This window comes from Triturus cristatus, chromosome 5_1, assembly GCF_964204655.1.
Source record: "Triturus cristatus chromosome 5_1, aTriCri1.1, whole genome shotgun sequence".
NCBI lineage: Eukaryota > Metazoa > Chordata > Amphibia > Caudata > Salamandridae > Triturus > Triturus cristatus.
Window position 1 is genome coordinate 564,813,307 of NC_140587.1, and position 20,950 is coordinate 564,834,256.

Below are 20,950 nucleotides of genomic sequence, written 5' to 3' on the forward strand. Positions count from 1 at the left end.
CGTCTTCATTTATTTCACCGCATTTTAGACACTTCTTCACAACTTGTGCACACATTTTGGATAACCTTCGCGGAGTCCAATATGCCTTGTGGATAGTAAATAAATGTTTTTTTCTTAGAGGTGCAGACTTAACACTGTGCCATAAAAAGGATAGAGATACTTGCCATAAAGTGTCAAGATCGTAGTTCGGCAGTTCCTTCCTCCAAGTTGTTTTAAACCAAAGCTGTGGATCTTCATGAGACTGTACCAACATCCAGTACCAAGTAGCAGTTTCCTTTCAACCCGGTGGAGACAGTGCTACTTTGGACTCAAAAAAGTCATTGCCCTTTCCACATTTCTCAACGTCCTAACCCAGCTTAATAACTCGTAATATTTAAATTTGGAGACAGAACCTTCTGTGATGTCCTGTATTTTCTGCCACGAAATTAGCTCCGACCCCTCTAACGTTGGCCCATCTCTCAATTCCCTTTGCTTTTATTGGAACCGCAAGAGAATCTTGTAAACAAACTGGTGTTCCGGGTGATTTCCAGATTGGGGCGTACTTGCTATAATACGGGATTTTCAGTATCACCCTCGTTTGAAACCATACCTTACACGCTGCTTGGAGAATTTTAAGCCTCACCTTTTTAAAGAATTTCAGGTCTCCAAATTTAAAAAGGAAGAAACTGGATTGAGCCGGAGGGCCTAAAGTAAGAGCTTGGAAGAGTGGTGAAAAGGCAGTGGTATCTCTTAATAGTTGCCTGAACATTTTTAGATGAAATGCTCTCTGATATTGAAGAAGATCTGGGTTGGCAAATCCACCATTTGCCATTTTTTCCCTGAACTTCCGCCAGGCCATTCGCGGTCTTTTCTTACCCCAAATAAAACTGGAGAAAAGACCTTGTACTTTAGTAATCCAGTCCTTCTTAAACTCCAATGGAATGGAGTTAAATAAAAAGGTGTATTTAGGTAGAATTGCCATTTTCAAGAGATTGGACCTACCTAAAAAGGATAAAGGTAAAGAATCCCACTGTTGTAATTGTTTCCTAAACTTCAAAGTAACTTTATCAAAATTTATTTTTGCTAATGAATCAAGCTTCTGGACCACCTCGATCCCCAAGTACCTAATGCTATGTCGAACTTGGTCGCACCTATAACTTGTATTCCATTGCATGATCTCTGTTTTGGCTGGATTGACAGCGTATCCAAATATTGCCCCAAAACTTTTTAATGTTTCCCAAATGGCTGCTCTTGAGTCCTGTAAGTGACCAGTAAATATCATCAAGTCATCTGCATAGAGGCCAATTTTCTTAGCCCACCCATTGCAAGAAAATGGTATGATGTTCTTACATGCCCTTAGTTTAATCGCGAGCGGCTCTATATAGAGATTAAACAGTAGAGGTGAAAGTGGGCACTCGTGCCCCTACCTATTATAACCTGCATAGAAAAAGTACCATTTACTAAAACTCGAGCTGAAGGATTTTTATAGAGAGACTTAATTGCTGAAACAAAATTATGCCCTACGTTAAAACGCTGGATTACCTCTTGAAGGAAGGGCCTGTTAACTCTGTCAAATGCCTTAGCTGCATTACATGTCATCACCGTTAGGGGCATGGTGCTTTCCGTTACTAAATCAATTGTGCCGATTAACTCGTGGGTTAAGTCATGCAAATGCCTACTCTTTATAAAGCCCTTCTGATTATTGTGGATCAGGAGGCTGACCATCCGATCCAGCCTTTTAGTAATTACTTGCGTATACAATTTGTAATCACTGTTAAGAAGCATGATCGGCCTATATGATTCACATAACCTTGGGTCTTTATTCGGTTTTAACAGTATAATTATTGTGGCTAGATCTCAAGATGGGGGAAGTTCTTGTTTCAGAATGTAGACCGAATTAAAAAGATCAAGCAAAATGGGGGCCAATTCCTCTTTCAGATGGGAATAGATTTCATTTGGAAGAGCATCAGGTCCTGCAGCCTTACCTTTCTTTAAGTTGTTGATTACGCTATAAATCTCTTCTTTTGTGAAAGGGGCAGATAGTTCTTCTCTGAGCTCGTCACTGAGGAGCGGCAGGTTGATATCTTGAAAAAAAAGCTGCTATTTGATCCCTGTCTGGGTTTATATCTTCTGTATAAAGATCTTGAAAAAAATGTACAAAAGCCTGTTTGATCGCCCCTTCTTCAGTGATTCTGTTCCCGGTAGTTTGGCATTTTACTTCTTTTATCGTATTTCTAGCTTGGTCGGCGCTTACCTTCCATGCCAAACGTTTGCCACATCCTTCCCCATACTCATAGTTAGCAAGCTTACTTGCCTCCCATTTTTGCTTAATCTTAATCTCCAGATAATCGGCTAGTTTGTTTTTCGCTTTTGTTTGGTTTCAGTGCCCAATCCATTAGTTAGATTTGGGCTACACCCTAAATTCCCCTGTACTACTTTGACTGTGTCTTCTCATACTTGAATCTCCTTCTTAACCTTTTTGTGGTGTGATGCATTAATACCAACTAATATGCCTCTGATGTACGTTTTGTATGTATCCCAAACCTTATTTACGGGGGCTGTATTCAGATTAAACAGAAAAAATTCATTTGTAGAATGTTTAAATTTGTCAATTATTGAAGTGTCTAAAAGAAGTGATCGATTCAACGTCCAGCGCCTTTCGGCTGTTTTTTCTTCCAACAAAAATTGTAATGAAACTGCCGAATGGTCAGATAAGTGTTCTGGAATACGCACCACACTTTTAATATGGTCACTCATTACGGCTGATACTAAAAGAAAATCTATCCTTGATCGATGACCGTGCTTTTTGTTGTGAAAGGTGTATTTTCCCGATTCTGGCCCCACCTTTACGTTTTTCAAAGACCAAATATCCACAAGACCTAAGTCTTGGATTATTTGCCTTAGTGTAGCTCTAATTTTTGGTGCAGTGACAGTCGCCCTTTTAGATGTTGTATCCTGCACAAGATTAAGGTGAACATTAAAATCGCCCCCCAAAATAATGGGCTCATTAATATCAATAAGACGTAAAAATACTGTTTTTTAAGGGGTTTGGGTCGTCCAAATGTGGTCCATAGTAACCTACCAGTGCAAGCCAAATACCCTGAATCTTTACCTTTGCTATTACTTATCTACCTAATGGGTCAACCCATGTTTCACCCAGCATATATTGGGAGGCTTTTTGAAACACAATTACAACTCCTTTTACTGTAACCGTTTGATTAGTGCATATACAGTGGTCTATCCATGGCTGACTTTTTATGATTTCTGACCATTCTTCTTTTAAGAGATGGGACTCTTGAATGAAAAGTATATCTGAATCACACAACTTCAGATACTATAATATCCTTCGACTTCTTGGAAACACCCTCAAACCGTTGACAATCCATGTCAAGATCCTCAGACATCTAGGCTTAGTTAGAACTGCCATTCAAATAAGTGATGCTCCTGTAATGTTTTGAGTAACTTCAAAAAACAGCTGTACCATATCTACACTAACAAAGAAATAACTCATAAATGACATTTGAGGACTTTTTCCCAGATGCTCCCCCACCCTTTGTGAAACATATTTTTTTGTTTTTTCTTACATTTTAGTTCTATACCCGTGACCCACCCCGTCCTCCCTGGGGAACCCTCCCTAACATCTTGAGGTATACTGGTGAAACCTCTATTTTGAGCTCTCCCGCCTCTTGATGGACTTATTCATATCACTTATCATACCGCTTGCGCTTTGATCTGTTATATAAAAGTTCTCGCATCATTTGGATCCCGGAAGTTGTGCATCTTAGTATTCCTCATTACTCTAAGAGATGCGGGGAACCAAATAATCGCAGTGGCACCAAGGTCTCTTAATTCCTGAATATACTTGCCAAGTTCCCACTGTCTGTCCAAAGTCGTACGAGATATATCAGATCTTATACGAAACGACCAACCGTTTTTCTTGTAAGATCCCACTTGTAATGCACCTGTAAGAATACTTTCCTTCAGTGTATATGTTTTAAAGTTTACCAAGCTCCTTCTCGCTGCCTTTTTGCCTGTACGCATTACAAAGGGATCCCAATGAACTCTCTGGATATCTTCCTCCAGTGAAGCTTGATCGAGATCTTTGTTCTGTTCCATTATTAGGGACACTAGAAAGGCCTTGATGTTGCTCCCCCGAGCCCTGTGGAACATTAAAAAAAATCTGAGATTATTGCGTCTCGCATTATTTTCATGGGTTTCTAACTTCTCTCCTTTCTTGTTCGGTTTTTTTTTTTTTATTTCAAATTTTCCTCTTGATTGTCCGCCACCTTCGTTGAGAACTGTTCATGTGCAAGTTCCATGGCTCCAACTCGTTTCACCAAGCTGTTGATTTTTTTCTTCCATTGATTCACATTGCCCTTGAATTTTGTGTTGATTGTTTTCAGAAATAACAAACCTCTGCCTTATTTCAGCTAACATTGTTGTCATTAAATTCTTTAAATCGGGGGAGCTTGACTGAGCTAGCAGTGGTTCGGTCTTTCCTGTCATATCCAGACGCTCTAGGGGGGATTGTAAAATAATCAGACTCTGCTCAGTCCTAGGGGTTATACTGTCCGAACATAGATCTGAAGCAGCTTGGAGGTCTACTAGTGGATCAAAGCTGTTTTTTGTTTTAATTTGGAATATGGTAATTTCTTTAGAGCCTGTGGCACTTGCAGTATCCATACTCTCTTCCGGTTCTCCGGCTTCTAAGATTTTTATTGTGGCTTTAGGGAGTTGTCGTGTGACCGGGTTAAGGTTGTCTCTTTTTTTGTTTATAGCCTTCTGCGTTTGTACCTTAAAATATGAGCACAAAGAGGGGGTAATTTTTATTTTCTTAGACTTCCCCTTGTTTGTTTCTTTTGGAATGTTATGCTCTTGGCTCCCTACAGCCCCTTTGCACACATCTAGTGCAGCGGTAGAAATAGTTGGGTTGTCTAGGCAGGATTCAGGTTGCGAGGTTGGAGAGATCACCCGGATTTTTGATTTTATGTTTGCAGTACTTAGTGTGAGAACCCCCTTCCCCACACACCTCTGCGCCTTAGGGTATACCTATGTTCGAGGCATATGAGCTGCAGATTATACACTGTGCATAGATCGCCATCTGGTGTTGGGCCCGGATGTTTGCAGTTTGTTTTTGTTCTTGGACAGTCTTTGGAAGTCACGAGTTCGGTGACTCCTCCTTCGGTGACTCATCCTTCGGTCCGTACTGCGCATGGGCTTCGGCTCCATCCTCAGATTGTCTTTTTCCACCATCGGGCTCGGATGTGATACTTCGTGCTCCGGCTTCGAACCTTTCCAGTTCGACCTTCGACGAAAAATCCTCGTCCATCGAGAGTCTTCAGACGAAATCGGCTTCTTCAGCTCTCTCTTCGGCACTTCCTCGATTCCAGGCATCGGCAGCGGCCTTCGGGCCTATCTCGACTCCGGTCTCGGCCGATGGAAAGGACTCCCTTCAAGAAGTGCCCAAAATGTGGGTCTAAATTTCCCCACACCGATCTCCATCAGGTGTGCAACCTCTGCCTCTCTCCCGAACACGAGGCCCGAGACTGCCCCGCCTGCAAGTCTTTTCGATCGAAAAAGACTATTCGGGATCGACAAGCTCGACGCACCATGGCGCACTCATCAACCTCTGCTCCACCTGACATCTTCGGAGAAGACACCGGAGCTTCGGGACAGCAGCACACCGAACAGGAGGATGATGTCGTCAGCACTTCCGAGGCCGCCGACTCCGACGTGGAGGAGATCACACCGGCGCAGAGGGTCGTGAGTACTCTACCCCCTCCCACTCCCGCGCCCATACCGAAAGAGACTCTGGTTACCCCTTCGCCTCCGGGCTTAGGGAAAACCAAGCATACCGCTTCCATCACCTCACCTTCGGGCCCGGTGAAAAAGCATCACAAGTCTCCTGGCGGCTCGGGCTCGAGCCAGCCTCCTAGCGGCGCCGAAAAACACCCTTCGGCACTGAAGAAAACCACACCAAGCTCCGTTCCGAAGCCATCGGTGTCGAAACCTGGCCTCTCGGTGCCGACCAAACATAAATCCCTCGGCACCGACGCTTCCGTGTCGAAGCCTGCCTCGCCGCCGAACAAAAAATCGGAGGCCCCGAGAAAGCATGGCGCGGATAAACCAACGAAGCCGTTGGTTCCGAAAACATCGGCACCGATAGAGGACTCGGTGCCGGAGGAGCTTTTCACGCCAGATCCTCTTCAAAAGACTTTAACAAAGGATCCAAAGACTGGACATTTAACTTTGTCTTCCAAGAAAATACATTTAGACAAGCCAACTCCTCCTCCACCGCCAAAACGGAAGGACTCTGCCACATCCCCATGCAGAGTACCCTCCCCACCACCTCCACCTCCTCCACTCCCTCCATCTCCGCCTCCACCCTTGCCTCATCGCTCTCCAACCCCGTCTCCAGACCCTGATGACCAAGGGGATCCATACTATGATCCACCAGTTGCCCCGCAGGACCCCACTCCTCCGGGAACACCAGACCCATGGGAGGATTATCACAATCCAGATGTGCCTCAGGATGATCTTTATCCATCCAGGCCATCTCCACCAGAGGACTCCCTGGGGTTCCACCACCTCTTACAACGGGCGGCACATTATCATGGGGTGGAGTTACACAGTGATCCAGTTGAGGAAGACTTCCTACTTGACACGTTTGACATAGCAGATAAATCCACCGCTATATTACCCATGCTTAAAGGGGTGACCAAACATGCGACAGAGGTTTTCAAATACCCCGTCGGGGCTAGGGTCTTAAACCCCAGAATAGAAAAGAAATACATGGCAGCCCCCACAGATCCTGCCTATATTAAAGGACCTGCGCCCCTAGACTCATTAGTGGTATCCACAGCTAGGAAGCGCTCCAACTCTGTCATCTGGTGAGGCTCCACCACCCGATAAGAAGTCCAAGCTCTTAGATGCGTCAGGCAAACACACTGCCTCGCAAGCTGCCAACATGTGGCGTATCGCCAACACGCAGGCGCTGCTGGCGCGGTACGACAGAGCGTACTATGATGAGCTGGAGGCTCTCATGCAACATCTCCCAGACAAATATAAAAATAAGGCTCATGATCTGATACAAGAGGGAAAGATTATTACCAACACCTCTATTAAATGTGCACTTGACGCAGCAGACACAGCTTCCAGGGCTATAAACACCAGTGTTCTGCTTCGCCGCCACGCCTGGCTCAGGATCTCAGGCTTTAAACCAGAGGTCTAAGCATCTATATTGAACCACCCTTTTGACCAACAACACTTATTTGGCCCAAAAGCAGACGAAGCCCTGGAAAAAATGAAGAAGGATACAGATACGACGAAGTCTATGGGAGCACTACAATCACACACCCCTAGACGCTCCTTTCGCCGTTCCTCCTTTCGAGGCTCTGGCAGAGGTTACTCTTCCGATAACGCCTCCACGTCCTATAAGTCCCCTCCTCAGAATACCTTCACAAAGGGCTATCAAAGAGGTGGATATCGAGGAAACAATAATAAAGGCAGGGGCAAAACCAACACCGCCCGTTCTGCCACACCACCCACACAATGACTTTCCCCAGCTCCCCCCAGACCATTCCACTCCGGTCGGGGGCAGACTACAAGACTTCCTTCAAACCTGGGAGACCAGAACATCAGACAAATGGGTGACCCAAATTATTCGGTCAGGGTACTATCTCGAACTAACTTCTACCCCCCCCAAATATACCACACTTCTGAAACAAGAGGTACTCTCCCTCCTGCAAAAACAAGCTATAGAGCAGGTCCCCGTCAATCAGCAAAATTTAGGGGTCTACTCTCTGTTCTTTCTGATACCAAAGAAAGACGAGACCCTACGGCCCATTCTAGACCTCCGGCCTCTAAATGCATATATCCATTCAGACCATTTTCACATGGTAACTCTCCAACAAGCTCTCCCACTCCTCTGTCAGGACGACTTTCTCACTACACTGGATTTGAAAGACGCATACTTTCATATTCCAATACACCCTGCTCACAGAAAGTACCTCAGATTTGTGGTGGACGGCCAACATTATCAGTTCAAGGTTCTCCCCTTCGGGGTCACAACCGCACCACGGGTGTTTACCAAATGCCTGGCAGTAGTGGCGGCACACCTCAGGAGACAAAACATTCACGTCTTCCCCTACCTGGACGACTGGTTCATAAAAGCCGCGTCCTACCACCAGTGTGTGCAGCATACAAACACTACCATCCAAACTACTCCACGAGCTAGGCTTCACGGTGAACCACCAAAAGTCCCACTAGATACCGTCTCACACAAAGCAATACCTCGGTGCCACTATAGACACCTCAAAAGCCATAGCCTATCCCAATTCAGCCAGAATCGCAAACGTACAAGCCTTGCGCCAAAGGTTCCTCCTTCAGCACTCTCTCCCAGCACGAGTGTTCATGAAACTAATAGGGATGATGGCATCTTGCATCTTCATAGTGCCTCATGCAAGACTCCACATGCGTCCACTCCAAGAGTGCCTAGCACGCCAGTGGAACCAGGCCCAGGGACAGCTGACGGATCTGGTGTTGGTGGACGGTCGCACCCATCGCTCTCTGCAGTGGTGGAACACCACAAACCTTTCCAAAGGGCGACCGTTCCTGGACCCGGTTCCTCAGGTGATTCTAACAGACGCATCGCTCTCCGGCTGGGGAGCGCACCTATTACACCTCACAGTACAAGGTGTATGGACGCCACAACAGAAGTTACTCCACATCAACCATCTGGAGTTATTGGCGATCTTTCTAGCCCTGAAATCGTTTCAGAAACAAATCTCAGCCAAGGCAGTCCTCATTTGCACAGACAATATGACTGCAATGTATTATATTCAAAAACAGGGGGGGACACACTCTCCCCAGCTCTCTCGCTTAGCTCAGAGCATATGGAGATGGGCAATCCCACAAAAAATCTTTCTCCTGGCACAACACGTCCCAGGTATACAAAACACCATGGCAGATCTGCTCAGCAGACAAACGCAGCAAATGCACGAATGGGAACTGTGGGTTCTTTGTTGGATAGTCCCAGAGGGCTCACTTATCTCTCAAAAGTGTTTCCATGGACCATATTGTTGTTATAGTTCCCGCTGCTTTTCTTAAAGCATCGCGTGGTGCTCTCTACATCACTTGGTTCTATGGCACAGAGCTTTGGCTCATGGGTATTAGCTATTGTCCTTCAGCCCTGTCCACTAATGGTCCGGCTACCATTTGAGGAGCTATGTAGTATTCCGATTATATGAAGCGTTCTTTCCAACACCCCCTTTATTCTTCTGCCATGGTGCTCTTCCATGTTTTTCCATAGTTATGGACTTCAGTTCCATATGGGTTTTCCACAATATTTCTGGTGAGGCATCTTCTTTCCTCACCTCCCTTCCTGACAGCTTATTGCTCTCTTATAATAGCCCGCTTGTCCTACTCGGGGATCTTTTAGTGGGATTAGTTTGCAGACCCTCCTCCGGTGATGGTATTGCTTGGGTATCTAATTCAAAGGTGAGGAATTTGCTGCTAGATGTCTCTATCTGATGAATCTGTTACTAACCTTCGGTAACGCCTTACCTTGTAGAGACAAGATCTAGCTGCAGATTTCTAACCGACCCACCCATTCTCCCTTCTCTGTGAACTGGTGTATCTTTTTGTCTACCAGATCCCTTTCTGAGCACTTTTCTGCCTTTCATTAAGTACACATTTTACAAACGAAGATTGTTTTTGGACACACTGATTCCATATGCAGTTTCTATAAGCGGCTCTGGTTTTTAGCGGAGAAATTAGTCATGGAAGAAACTGACAGCACGTGTGGGTAGGGTTTATATGGACTCTGTCAACGTCGCATCCGTTGGACGACGACGCTATGGAGTCACTCAAAACCCTCTACCGACACTCAGAGGTACTACTGTAGAAGGTTTTCCGAATCCAGTCTGGCGCCTGGGGGTAATTCAAAGGTGAGGAAACTGCAGCTAGATCCTATCTCTACCAGATAAGGCATTACCGAAGGTATGTAACTTATTCGATGGGCAGTAAACGCGTCAAAATGTTGGTGTTCATAAATGTGTTTAATATTGACTTAACCCAAGTAGCCTATGAGTCCAATGATTATTGTGGTAGCTTTCTGTAAAAATTAAACTGTTTCTAAGATAATTATATTGTTCTGAACACTGTGGTAAATAATGTTGCTATCCAGTTTCATTTATATCATTAAATGAAACTGTCTCTTCTTAATCTTAACAGATTTGTGATACAAAGACTAGATGCAGCGAACATCTCTGTAAAATGTACTCTTTGAAGGTACAGTAGATGACCAAACAAACGTTGTGGTGTCTGTGGTGCACGAGCAATGGATCAGTGGCAGGTTTTCAGGTTATTTTGTAAATAAGTGTAATATGTTAATTTATCTTATCTATATATTCTGAAAACCTGGCATGGATGTGGCGCTCCTCAACCTGTGTTGATGGCACCCCTGGAATATAGAAAAGTTAAAATGCTTTACTTTGTTAGGATACATATTCATGCATGTGCTGAGTTTGCATTGGTGAAAAAATTGGTCAACTTCATACAGTCAGTACATTTATGTGAAATAGCTCCTATTGCAATTATCATTTTGCCTCTTACTGGGCAGATTGGAGCAAAATCAGCCGTCTCGAAATTAGCCTATACAGTCCTAAATATTTCATCCATAGGACTTTAATGTGCAGTCTTAATAGTTAAGTCCTAAAGTAGTTCATGAAAATGTTAGCATTGTTTTATTGTATTGTAAAAAAAAAGGAATGCAGTGTCGAGTCTGGTTAAGTCCTGTTTAGAAGAGATTGGTATGTATAAGCACGGACCCAAGGAATCGTTATAAGAAACTCAGACTTTTTTCTCTAGCCCTAAACTTTTGTTATCTACCACTGTGGGCATAAGGTGGTCAATAGCAGCAGTCAAAGGATATCTGAGCTAAGGGTATTAAAGAATCAAGAAAATCACCTAGGTACTCTAGCATTTCTTGGTCAAGAACATAGCTGGTACAAAGATATTCAGGAATATCATAAACAATGACGTTTGTGTATGAAATGTTGACATATTTTGCTGCCTAGGTAGTAATGTTTATGCAGGGTTTTTAGTGCAAATAAAGAAACAGATCTCTGGCGCTGCTTGCAGGAAGACTTTACTTAGCACGAAGGAAAATATTTGATGTTTTCAAGAATCAGACATGTCAGACTGATTACAGACTGCCTTTCATTATGGAGCATGCAGCAATGCTGCCTGATTTAAGTTGAACATGTCCATGGTATACAGGTCATCAGTTATTCATACACATGATACACTTACGTTCTCAGACAGGTTTGGGAACTGCATTTGGGCTCTCTTCAGGATGCATATTGTCATTCTGCTTTTATAGTGCCTCGGCAAATCTTTATATCTTTAAGATAGTGCTTCATACAATTCAGATATGTACATTGGGTCTGTTACATGAGACTGAGGCTCTGGAGCCTGCATTAAGTTTCCTCACCCACATGCCTTAGGTTTCATAGGATGAGCATTTTTATCATACTGTGAGGAGCTGCAGAATCATAAGGGCATTCAGGGAAGCTGTAGAGAGGGCTCTTGCAGTAGTGCTGGACAGACCTATCTCCCTCTCTCTTAATATATATAAATTTGTAATTCATGTATATTTTACTTACACAGAAACCTTGTGATCATCAATCACTACATCATAAACAGAGACACTCCCTACAGCCCTCCACCCCATGACAGAGGAGCATTTCTTTAATATATCGCTTTCCATTGCCCTCCTTAGTCAAGTAACCATTTCAATGCCAGATTCATATTGAGTCCTCCTCTCCCCTTCCATATATTTTCAAGGCATTAGTGCCATTAAAAGCATTTCATGTAAACATTTGCAGGGCATGTCGGCTTTCATTCACCCCATCCATGTAGGAGAGCACTTGCTTCCAGGTGCGTCAAAAGCTCCCTTTATCTTTGGCAACGTGGGTTATAATCACTCCATTGCCAAAGTTTCCCAAATTTTCCAGCATCACGTCTTCCTGATGGACCAGTTTTTGTTTCCATTGTCCCTCCCACCCAGTAGGGAGGCTTGTGACATCCGGGCTGGCTGGAATGGGAATTCCCACCAGCTCCTTTATAGCTACCAGAACCCTTTTCCAAAATATATTTATTTTTGGAATTCCTAACTGATAGGGGTGTTCCTTCCTCTCCACAATCCTTCCACCATCCATTTGTGGTACGCAAGAACATTCTGTTGAGCTTCTTTTGTGCTAAATAGCATCCTGTGATTACCTTTAGAGCTGACTCCCTGTGGCACACACAGGGTTTGCTTAGATGTGTCTTTCCATGGAACCTCCTATCTTCCAGTAGGTATCTCTATTTGTTACATTGTGGGCTAACTGTTCATATAGGCCCATAAGGGGCCTGCGTAGGGCGCACTTAGGAATCTATATAGAGCTGCGACGTATCCCTTAGTGTTGTGGTTAGGAGTTTTTCTCCCTGTGAAAGAGAAGCAAGAAGCTGACTTTTTCCACCTATGAACCCAGGATCTGGAGCAACGTTCCCTTACTGTTGATTGAATTACCCAGTGTTGCACTTGTTTCGTTCAGAGGGATCATACTTTTACTTGCAATCAGTAAACAGCCTAATGCCACCATTTAGGAACATACCGAAGATCGTTCTACAGTTGCTCACTCTTGGTTGTGAGTTCGAAGGCGTCCAAATGCTGGAGTGAATTTCAGCTTATTCAATATAGACATCAGCGGTGATTGGACAGGTAGTAAGATCTATGTCGAAGAGCTATGTTGTCCTAGATGTCAATCAACATACTATTGATTTGACTACAATACACATTTTGTGGCCTGTGTTTGCACAGCTACCACATTAGGTCCCACTAGGATCTACATGCAAATACCCTGTCCATATGGATCCAATGTTAATAAGATTCCCCTCTTTGACTACTCTTCTATTCTTTGTTGTGCTGCTCTGTAGTAATTACAAACATGTTGGAAGCAAGGCCTCATTTTTCTCTACGTGTCAATTGTAATTTTGTGGAGACACTATCGCCTTGCCATACAAATTGGATTAGGGTTTTTTCGCAAGAGTCTGGTGTGGATTTATCTATCGTATCAGTAGTGACTGGAGGACCCAAAGCAGGCTGGGATCAGATTCATTTTAGCTGCTGCAATGTGACATAGTGATGAGATGTATGGATTTCCCCACTTGTTCAGGTCATATTTATTTGTCTCCACAAGGAGGGTATGTTGGCCTTGTACCATCCTGATAGGGAATGTATTAAGCTCACTGCTAGGTATCTTATCGCCCCACTTATTTTAAAAGGAACACTTTTTTTGAGGTATGGGAAATCTCCCTCCATTAGGCTCAATTGTAGGAGTTTCGATTTAGTTTATTTGATTTTATACCCTGATGCTTTCCCATAATCCATCAGTACTTGATGTAGAGGCAGCATTTATCGGTCTGGCACGAGGACTGAAAGAGCACATCATGAGCAAAGAGTAATATTTTATGGTTTACGCGTATTTAAAGGGATACCATTAATATTGTTCATGAAGTGTATTTTCATAGCCAACAGATCTGGTACCATTACAAAGAGTAAAGGCAACAAGGGTCAGGCCTGTGTTCTCCCTTGTCGTAAATGGAACACTTCTGAAAAGGGGCAACCCATTATGACCCTGGCTTTGGGGTCTCAACCTGCCATTACCATTTATATAAATGTGCCTTCCTGAATCATCCATCACCTCAAATCCCCACCCCAGCGATACCAATTATAATTTCATATGTCTTTTGTGGCCCAGAGTCTGTTCTTTTTCGTCCGGTGGCTACTTACATTTACGCTGGGTCATAAGTGGCAGAGTCCTACACTCTTATTGCCATTTTGTCGGGCATCCATATCTGCTGCCGCCCTGTTTCTTGTGTTACTCGAGTGCGCTTGGTCTGTGGAAGCAGCAGACTCTTTTGGGTGAATCAAATTAGCATGCTAGCCCCTTCTTTCATCCTGTTCCGAATGGATGGTGGCAGAGCAATAGAAACTCGCATCATGCTAACTATGTCCAGCCCCTCCCCCTGAGTTATTTTGTTTTATTGTTTATTTTTATATTTTGAGAGGACGACTCCTGAAGATAAAGAAGATTAATTAAACAAGCAGGCCCTTGAAGATGCTTGAATTAAGGACTACATTAGTGCATAGGTAGTTTCAGGGATATACATGTGCAAAACGTAATTCAGAGTCAAAGTACATTTTTCAGGTGATCAGTCCTGAAAATGAAAAACACATTTCCTGGCCCCTAGAATGTAATATTGAAAGCTAGACAGTCGATCATATTCTTCTCCTTTGTGGGCAATCCCTACTGTTATACACTAACCAAAAGTCCACAGGTATTCTGTAATGGTGGAATGTTTGCAGCAAGTAGAGACACTGTCAGATTATGGAGTAGCCAACACACTCCCTCGTTCGGCCGATGCGACAATTATATGGATTTGGGTATGCAGGTAAAAGTGGTACACCAGGCAAGTGATTGTCAGCAAACAGAGAGATTGTATATGAAGACAATGGTCCCAGGTCCATACTCTAGGCCATATTATTTCCAGTTAATAGGTTTAATAATCAACAGAAGCAGAATTCTTGTTCGACGTCTTACCACAATGTGAAAGCAACTCTTCAATAATTTTCCTTTGTAATACTGTATGTTTGAAAAATAATAATAAAAATTGTTTTAAAATTTGCCAGCAGTTCCAGAGGAGTTGCAACCCCCTTTGCCTCAAACCATTCAGGACGGCCAAAATGCACACAAATATGTCACCCGGGCTGGCCTGGGCACAACTGACTGCTTGGTGTGTATGGTAGGAACTAGTGTGAATGAGATCCACTGGCATTTCTGGGGAAGTGCAGACGCCCCTAATGTATATGCAGTTTGAGGGGGTCCTTCTTTTTTTGGCACAAAGGTGGGTTCAGCCCTCAAACGCTTTAAGAAAAGCAGGGCCACAGTGCTTACCTTGGGCGTTTCTTCCCCTGCCTAACATTTTCCTTGCAGTCAAGCTCTTTTGAGGCTACTCCAGAGCACAGGTGTATAGGTATCACCAAACCCTGCCAACTCCGCAGTTACCCAAACCCTTTCGAGGCTGTGGGTATGGATCCAGCAGACTTTGCTCAATTCCTGAGAGATAACACTCCACTCAGTCCTCGCTCATGCAACAGCAGCCTCCAAGCCGTTTTAGTTTTCCCTAAGCTGCCACAGCCACCCTGTTGGAAGCAGGATCAGGCGTTTTTTCCCTAGGGTGACACACCATCATATGCAACAGATGGGTCCTCCAGATTGTCTATCAGGGCTATTCCCTAGTGTTACTTTCCTACCCACCTTAACGTCCTCGCACATCTGAAAAGCTTTCAGAGGAGCACCTTTCCATCTTGCTGCTGTATTGGCAAACAGGGGCATTGAGAGTGTGCCAGCCTCTGGAGTGGGAGTAGCGGGTTGCTACTTCTGCTACTTCCTCACACTGAAAAGAACAGAGGCCTTTTTCCTATTTTAGAACTTCCCCCTTTGAACGCCTTCCTCCAGAAGGACAAATTCAAAATGCTCACTTTAGTCCAAGTCTGGTCTGCCCTGAATCCAGGTAGGCATTGTTGCCTTGGACCTGCAAGATGTGCACGTCCTGAAGGTTCACAGATGCTATCTGTTGTTCAAGGTAGGCCCATTTGCTGTACTTCCTTCAGCCTTACCAACACCCCTCAGGTGTTCACAAAAGTGATGGTGGTGGTTGCAACGCACTTTCAGAGGTTCGGGATACCAGTTTTCTCCTACCTCAACAAATGACTGGTGAAAATGGGCTTGTTATAATTAGTCAGGGAACATCTCCAAACAACGGCTAACCTCCTAACATTGCTGTGGTTTTCGATCAACAAGCCAAAGTCAAACCTGACTCCTTCACATTGGATCCTCATTGTTGGGGTTTTCATAGATACAGTGCAGTTCAGGGCCTTTCCTCCATCTTAACAAGCTCTTGATATTCGGGTTGTGTCCCTGATGTTTCAGCCTCAGTCCTGGATCACAGTGAGAGTGGCTTTGAAGTTTCTCTGCATGCTTGCCACTTCATACGCGGGCTCTGCGGTGGGATCTGAAGTCTCATTGGGCCCGGCACCAAGAAAGCCTGTGGTATGTCTTCCAGGCTTTGGCAGAGACTGCATAAGATCTGCAGTGGAGGCTGCTTGCCCATGACCTGGCTAACAGCAGACCACTTTCCTGTCGCCACCCAGAGTTGACGGTGGAGACAGGGGTGTCCCTGCTCAGTTGGGGCGGCTCGCGGGAGAGGAGATCAGAGATCTCTGGACTCTGGCATAAACCCAGCTCCTCTCAAATCTGTTGTAGCTACAAGCCATTTCCTTGGCATTAAAGGCTTTCCTGCTGTCTGTCAAGGGGAGGCTAGTGCAGGTTTTAACGGACAACATGTGGTATTGCAACAATCAAGGCGGAGTGGAGTTCTGAGTCCTGTTCCAGGAGGCACGGTGGCAAAGATTTTCTAAATATTGTACAGAATTGTCTATTGACCCTCTGTCCGCTTCCCTTTGTTACATCCTCCTTTTCATCCTATCTCTTTCCCAGCAGGGCCCTCCTGTGGGCACTCTAAAAGGTTACCTTTCAGTCCTTTTTGCCTTCCTACGGTTGCCCGACCAACCGTCACTACTCAAGACCCCTATTGTAATAGATTTCTGTAGGGGTTTACACATTTGTTTCCCCCCTCACCTTTTATCATGCCCAAGTGGGACCTTAACTTGGTCCTCACTTACCCAATGTGTGCACCATTCGAACCTCTGCACAATTGCCCTCTCGGGCTGATTAGCATCAAAACAGCCTTTTTAATGGCAATAACCTCTGCCAGGATGGTGAGTGAGTTGCAGGCACTTTCTTATCAGCCTCGTTACCTAATAGTCTTTCCAGACAAGGTAGTGCTCCGCAATAGGGCTTCTTTTTTGCCTAAAGTGGAGAGACCTTTCCACCTATGACAATCTGTCCCCTTGCCCACCTTCTTTGCTCCTCTACGTCCCTTCGAAGGAAGAAGGTCCCCACCGTCTGGACCCATAAAGAGTGTTATCGTTCTAGCTTAACAACAGTAAAGAATTCCAGGTGGATGACCAATTCTTTGTGGGGTACGTTGGAGCAAAGAAGGGACATGCTGTGCATTAAGATCTGTTGCGCTCTGGCAAAGAAACAGTCGCCTGAAGGCCTCGGAGCTAAGGCAGCCAGCATGGCTCTCCAGCACGGCTTTCCGTTCTTCAACATCTGCCAGGTGGCTACGTGGGTATCGATGCTCACGTTTGCCAAGCATAACTGTCTGGAAATCCGGTTCATAGGTAGGGCCTCTTAAGCCATTCGGTCCTACAGAACTTTCTGGTTTAAACCTTTCTGTAGTAATTTCTCCGGGGATGGTATTGCTTGGGTATCTGTTAAAACATAAGGAATCTGCGACCAGATGTCTCTATCAGATGGACAAGTCACTTGCCTTCAGTTACGTCTTATCTGGTAGAGACATGATAAAACCACAGATTCATTACTGACCCACCCATCCTCCTTGCACTGCGGATCAGTTAATATCAGGGCTGTTCCCCTTAAGAGCCTTTGTTGTCTAAACACACCACTGTCAGTCAACTTCTTGGCTCCGCGCTTCTGGTGTTGAAAGTCGTGAAAAGTACTGACATAAGCACGCCAAGGTGGCGGACACAATGTTGCCGATGTCATGCCGAGATGACCAACACCACCTACCGTCGCACAGGGGTACTGCTCAAGAAAAATCTTCCGTATCCAGTCTGATGCCTAGGAAATTCAAAGATAAGGAATCTGCGGCCAGACCATGTCTCTACCGGATAAGGAGTTACCAAAGGTAAGTAACTTATCCATCTAGCAATGCCAGCTTCCAAGATGACATTACCCTTTAGGGTTTTGTGACGGCTACAAAAAGCGGAGTAGATTTACTAAAAACTTAGTTCTATCGTTGTAGTGCTTTAGCACACTCTTGACATCTATGATGTGAAGGGCTCTTTCAGCTACAGATTCAGGTGGTGGAAAATAGATGGGCAGCTTAGTGGTTTAATTGTTGAGAAAAGGTGAAACTACGTTATGCAGAAATTGAGGGTTGGTACGAAGAACCAGCCTATCTTTGTGAACCTTAATAAATGGTTCTTGGACCGCAAGAGCTCACAAATGCATCCGAGGGAGGTGAGTGCAGTTATTAAAGCCACCTTCCACATCATGAATTGTAATTGATATGAGTATAGGTAGTCCAAAGGAGGACCCATGAGTCATGTGAGGACAACACAGATGTCCTCACAACATCACGTGTAAGAGGCGTCTCAGGGATGTTATCCTCTTTAGACCTTCCTTAAGGATTTAATGACTGGCATTCTAAAGAGGGAAGAGTGCTGTGTATTTTGAAGGTATGCCGCCAGTGCTGGTAAATGTAGGCCTATAGAAGTGTGGGTAATAGCTGCTTCTGCACAGAAAATATACAGGTATTTAACTGTCTGGAGATGCTGTAATGCATGAACCTTTTGAACTTAGTGACATAACAAGCATGAGTAGTAGGCTTTTGCTCTTCCTGTGCATTTTCCTGGAAGATTTAGGTATCCAAGCTCTAGAACTCTGGTGCCAAATTGAGAGGTTCGGCTGTTGATTATTTGGGTGCCTGAACTGATCCTGATGCTGAATGAGTAAGTGTTGTGTATGCAGGAGCTTTTCGCAAGGGCTGAGTGACATCTCTAGGAGCATTGAAGACCATGGTGGCCTTGTCCAGGTTGGTGACACTAGATTGAAAGTCATGGAGCCCTGCCTAATTTTCTTCGCCATGTGGAAGATGAGGGAGAGAGTTGGGAAAGTGTAGCAAATATCCCTTGCCTTTTAAACTGATACTTATTTCTTTAACCTGGAAAGAAATCCAACAGAACTGGTTTGGGTCTTGAAGTATCTTTAAGGTTTAAAGAAATATGGATGGATTTTCAGCTGGCTGAAGTAAAGTTGTGTTTTTGCAGAAAACAGGCTATTAGGCCATCATATTGATCTGATAATTGTCGTATGGGACAGATAATGTTACTTTGATGGAAATCCCACTCACTTCTAATACTTGGCAGGATCATCATGTGCTGTTGACCCAGCACAGGAGGACAAAGATCAAATACTACCTCTGCCATGGCTGGATGCCTACTTTACCGAGAGAGTAATAGTTCGGTGTTTTGGAGCTGGATCAGAGGAAGAGGGGGCCTAATAATGCAGGGATAAGCATGTAAAGTGCTGCCAAGACCGCTTGATACAGAATCGTTCCCAGGTGCAGGAGATGGACTATTGATCTGGCTAGATATTTTTGGACTACTCACAGAGCAGTGTGGCACCAGGCCCAACATTCCCTTCTAGGGCTGAGATGGTGCTGAGTTAATGTTGCACTAGGTGAACTCCACCCCAAGAATTGAAGTAGGGTGACTCTCATTAATAACTCTGGAAAAGTCAGTTTTTAGACTTTGTCAGTTGACTGTAGAAATGATTGACCCTATCTCTTTTTTCATCATCATGATAAAAAAAATGATTTGAGGATATTCTTGGGTATGTTTAAATTGCTTTTCTTACCTCAAAATGTTTGTATCAAACCTCAAAGGTTCTTCTATGACTTTGACAGGAGCACATATGGCTACCATCCAGTAGTATGTTGGCATTGCCCCTTTACCAGTGGCGCCTGCGATCACTCAGTTCTAGTTCATGCAGGAGTGGTGGACAGGTGGTTTTAGTCATAGTCTGTGGATACCAGCATTAGAGAAAAGAGTGAGTGTCTGTTCCAGAGTGTACTTTGAAAGAAGAAAATGACGGTAACATTTCTTAGTAGTTGAGCCTTGTTTAGAGACATTTCAGAGCAGAATGAGTTAAAGTAATTGCTTGTACTCCTTTTGACAAACCTGTGGTAATTTCACTTTTAAACTTCGTGTTGATAAAGGGCAGTGCTTAATTTGAGCCTTTGGTTTCCAGTGCTTGGCACTGGCACTTAATTGTCAACACCTGCACTTAAATCAGTCTGCCACTTAGTGGCAATGTCTAATTTAGAAATGAGCACACAAACAGCCGTTAAGTCAATCTACATTAAAAAGGGCTAATGCCTGCCGCCCAAGCCATCCTTATGGTGTTGGGGCACCTGGAATTATCACCCTTGGAGTGTGATGATATGTAGTTGTGTTGGTACTATCATTGGCAGCGATGGCAGCGGCAATGTGTGGTGCAAGCTGCAGTTGCCTTCTGACGAGGGCCTTGGCACTTATGTTTTTTAAAAACAAATTAAACACTGACATGCTGCTTCTCAGGAACGTATGTTTGTTAATGGATATTAGGTGGGCCCTGGAGTCGTAAATAATTTTGGTTGCTAAAATGAAACCAATGTCAGGGAACGTTAATCTTAGTTCCAGTTTTAAGGTGCACGCTTTCTACATAAAGGTTATGTAGCATTTGTGATCATTGACTCTCAGCACCATACTGGATTTGTGCATTTCCTTTAGCATTAAAAACTACACTTGAGTCAGTTATGCCAACCAGATTTGTTTGACCATCCCAGACATGTATCTGTCTGTTCATGTGAAGAGAATAGCAGTAGTTTTATTTGTATTCCCATTTAAATCTAGTAGGCAAGTGATAACCAATTAAATATAAAAACTCTCCCTCATTGAGCATTTTGAACATCTACAGTGTCTAGCTCCTAGCTTCAGGGATCATCAATGAAATGTGGATGTAACATCATGAATGCCGCCATGGAGAAATGTTAAAGTGTTAAAAACAAACACAGTAGATAAAGGAGAGGGCCACAAACCTTGCAAAGGGCACATTTTATGAGCAGGGCACTGTCTAGAATATCTGAAAGAGAATATTAGTTATAGATTCCTTACCTTTAGAATTACCCCCCAGGCGTCAGACTGGATCCGTCAACAGTACCCCTACGCGTC

General features: G+C 44.2%; 1 protein-coding gene across 8 annotated transcripts in view; it reads left to right on the forward strand.

Moving 5' to 3' along the window:
• Positions 1–20,950, forward strand: part of NCOA2 (nuclear receptor coactivator 2) — a 1,201,189-nt gene that overhangs the window by 1,098,586 nt on the left and 81,653 nt on the right. For 6 of the 8 annotated variants that reach the window (XM_085605462.1, XM_085605464.1, XM_085605460.1 and 3 more), the window contains one exon: positions 10,213–10,269. The exons of the other annotated variants lie outside the window; for them this stretch is intronic. In XM_085605462.1, coding sequence (XP_085461588.1) covers positions 10,213–10,269 — 57 coding nt within the window. The remainder of the gene's footprint in view (positions 1–10,212; positions 10,270–20,950) is intronic. 8 annotated transcript variants of the gene reach the window in all.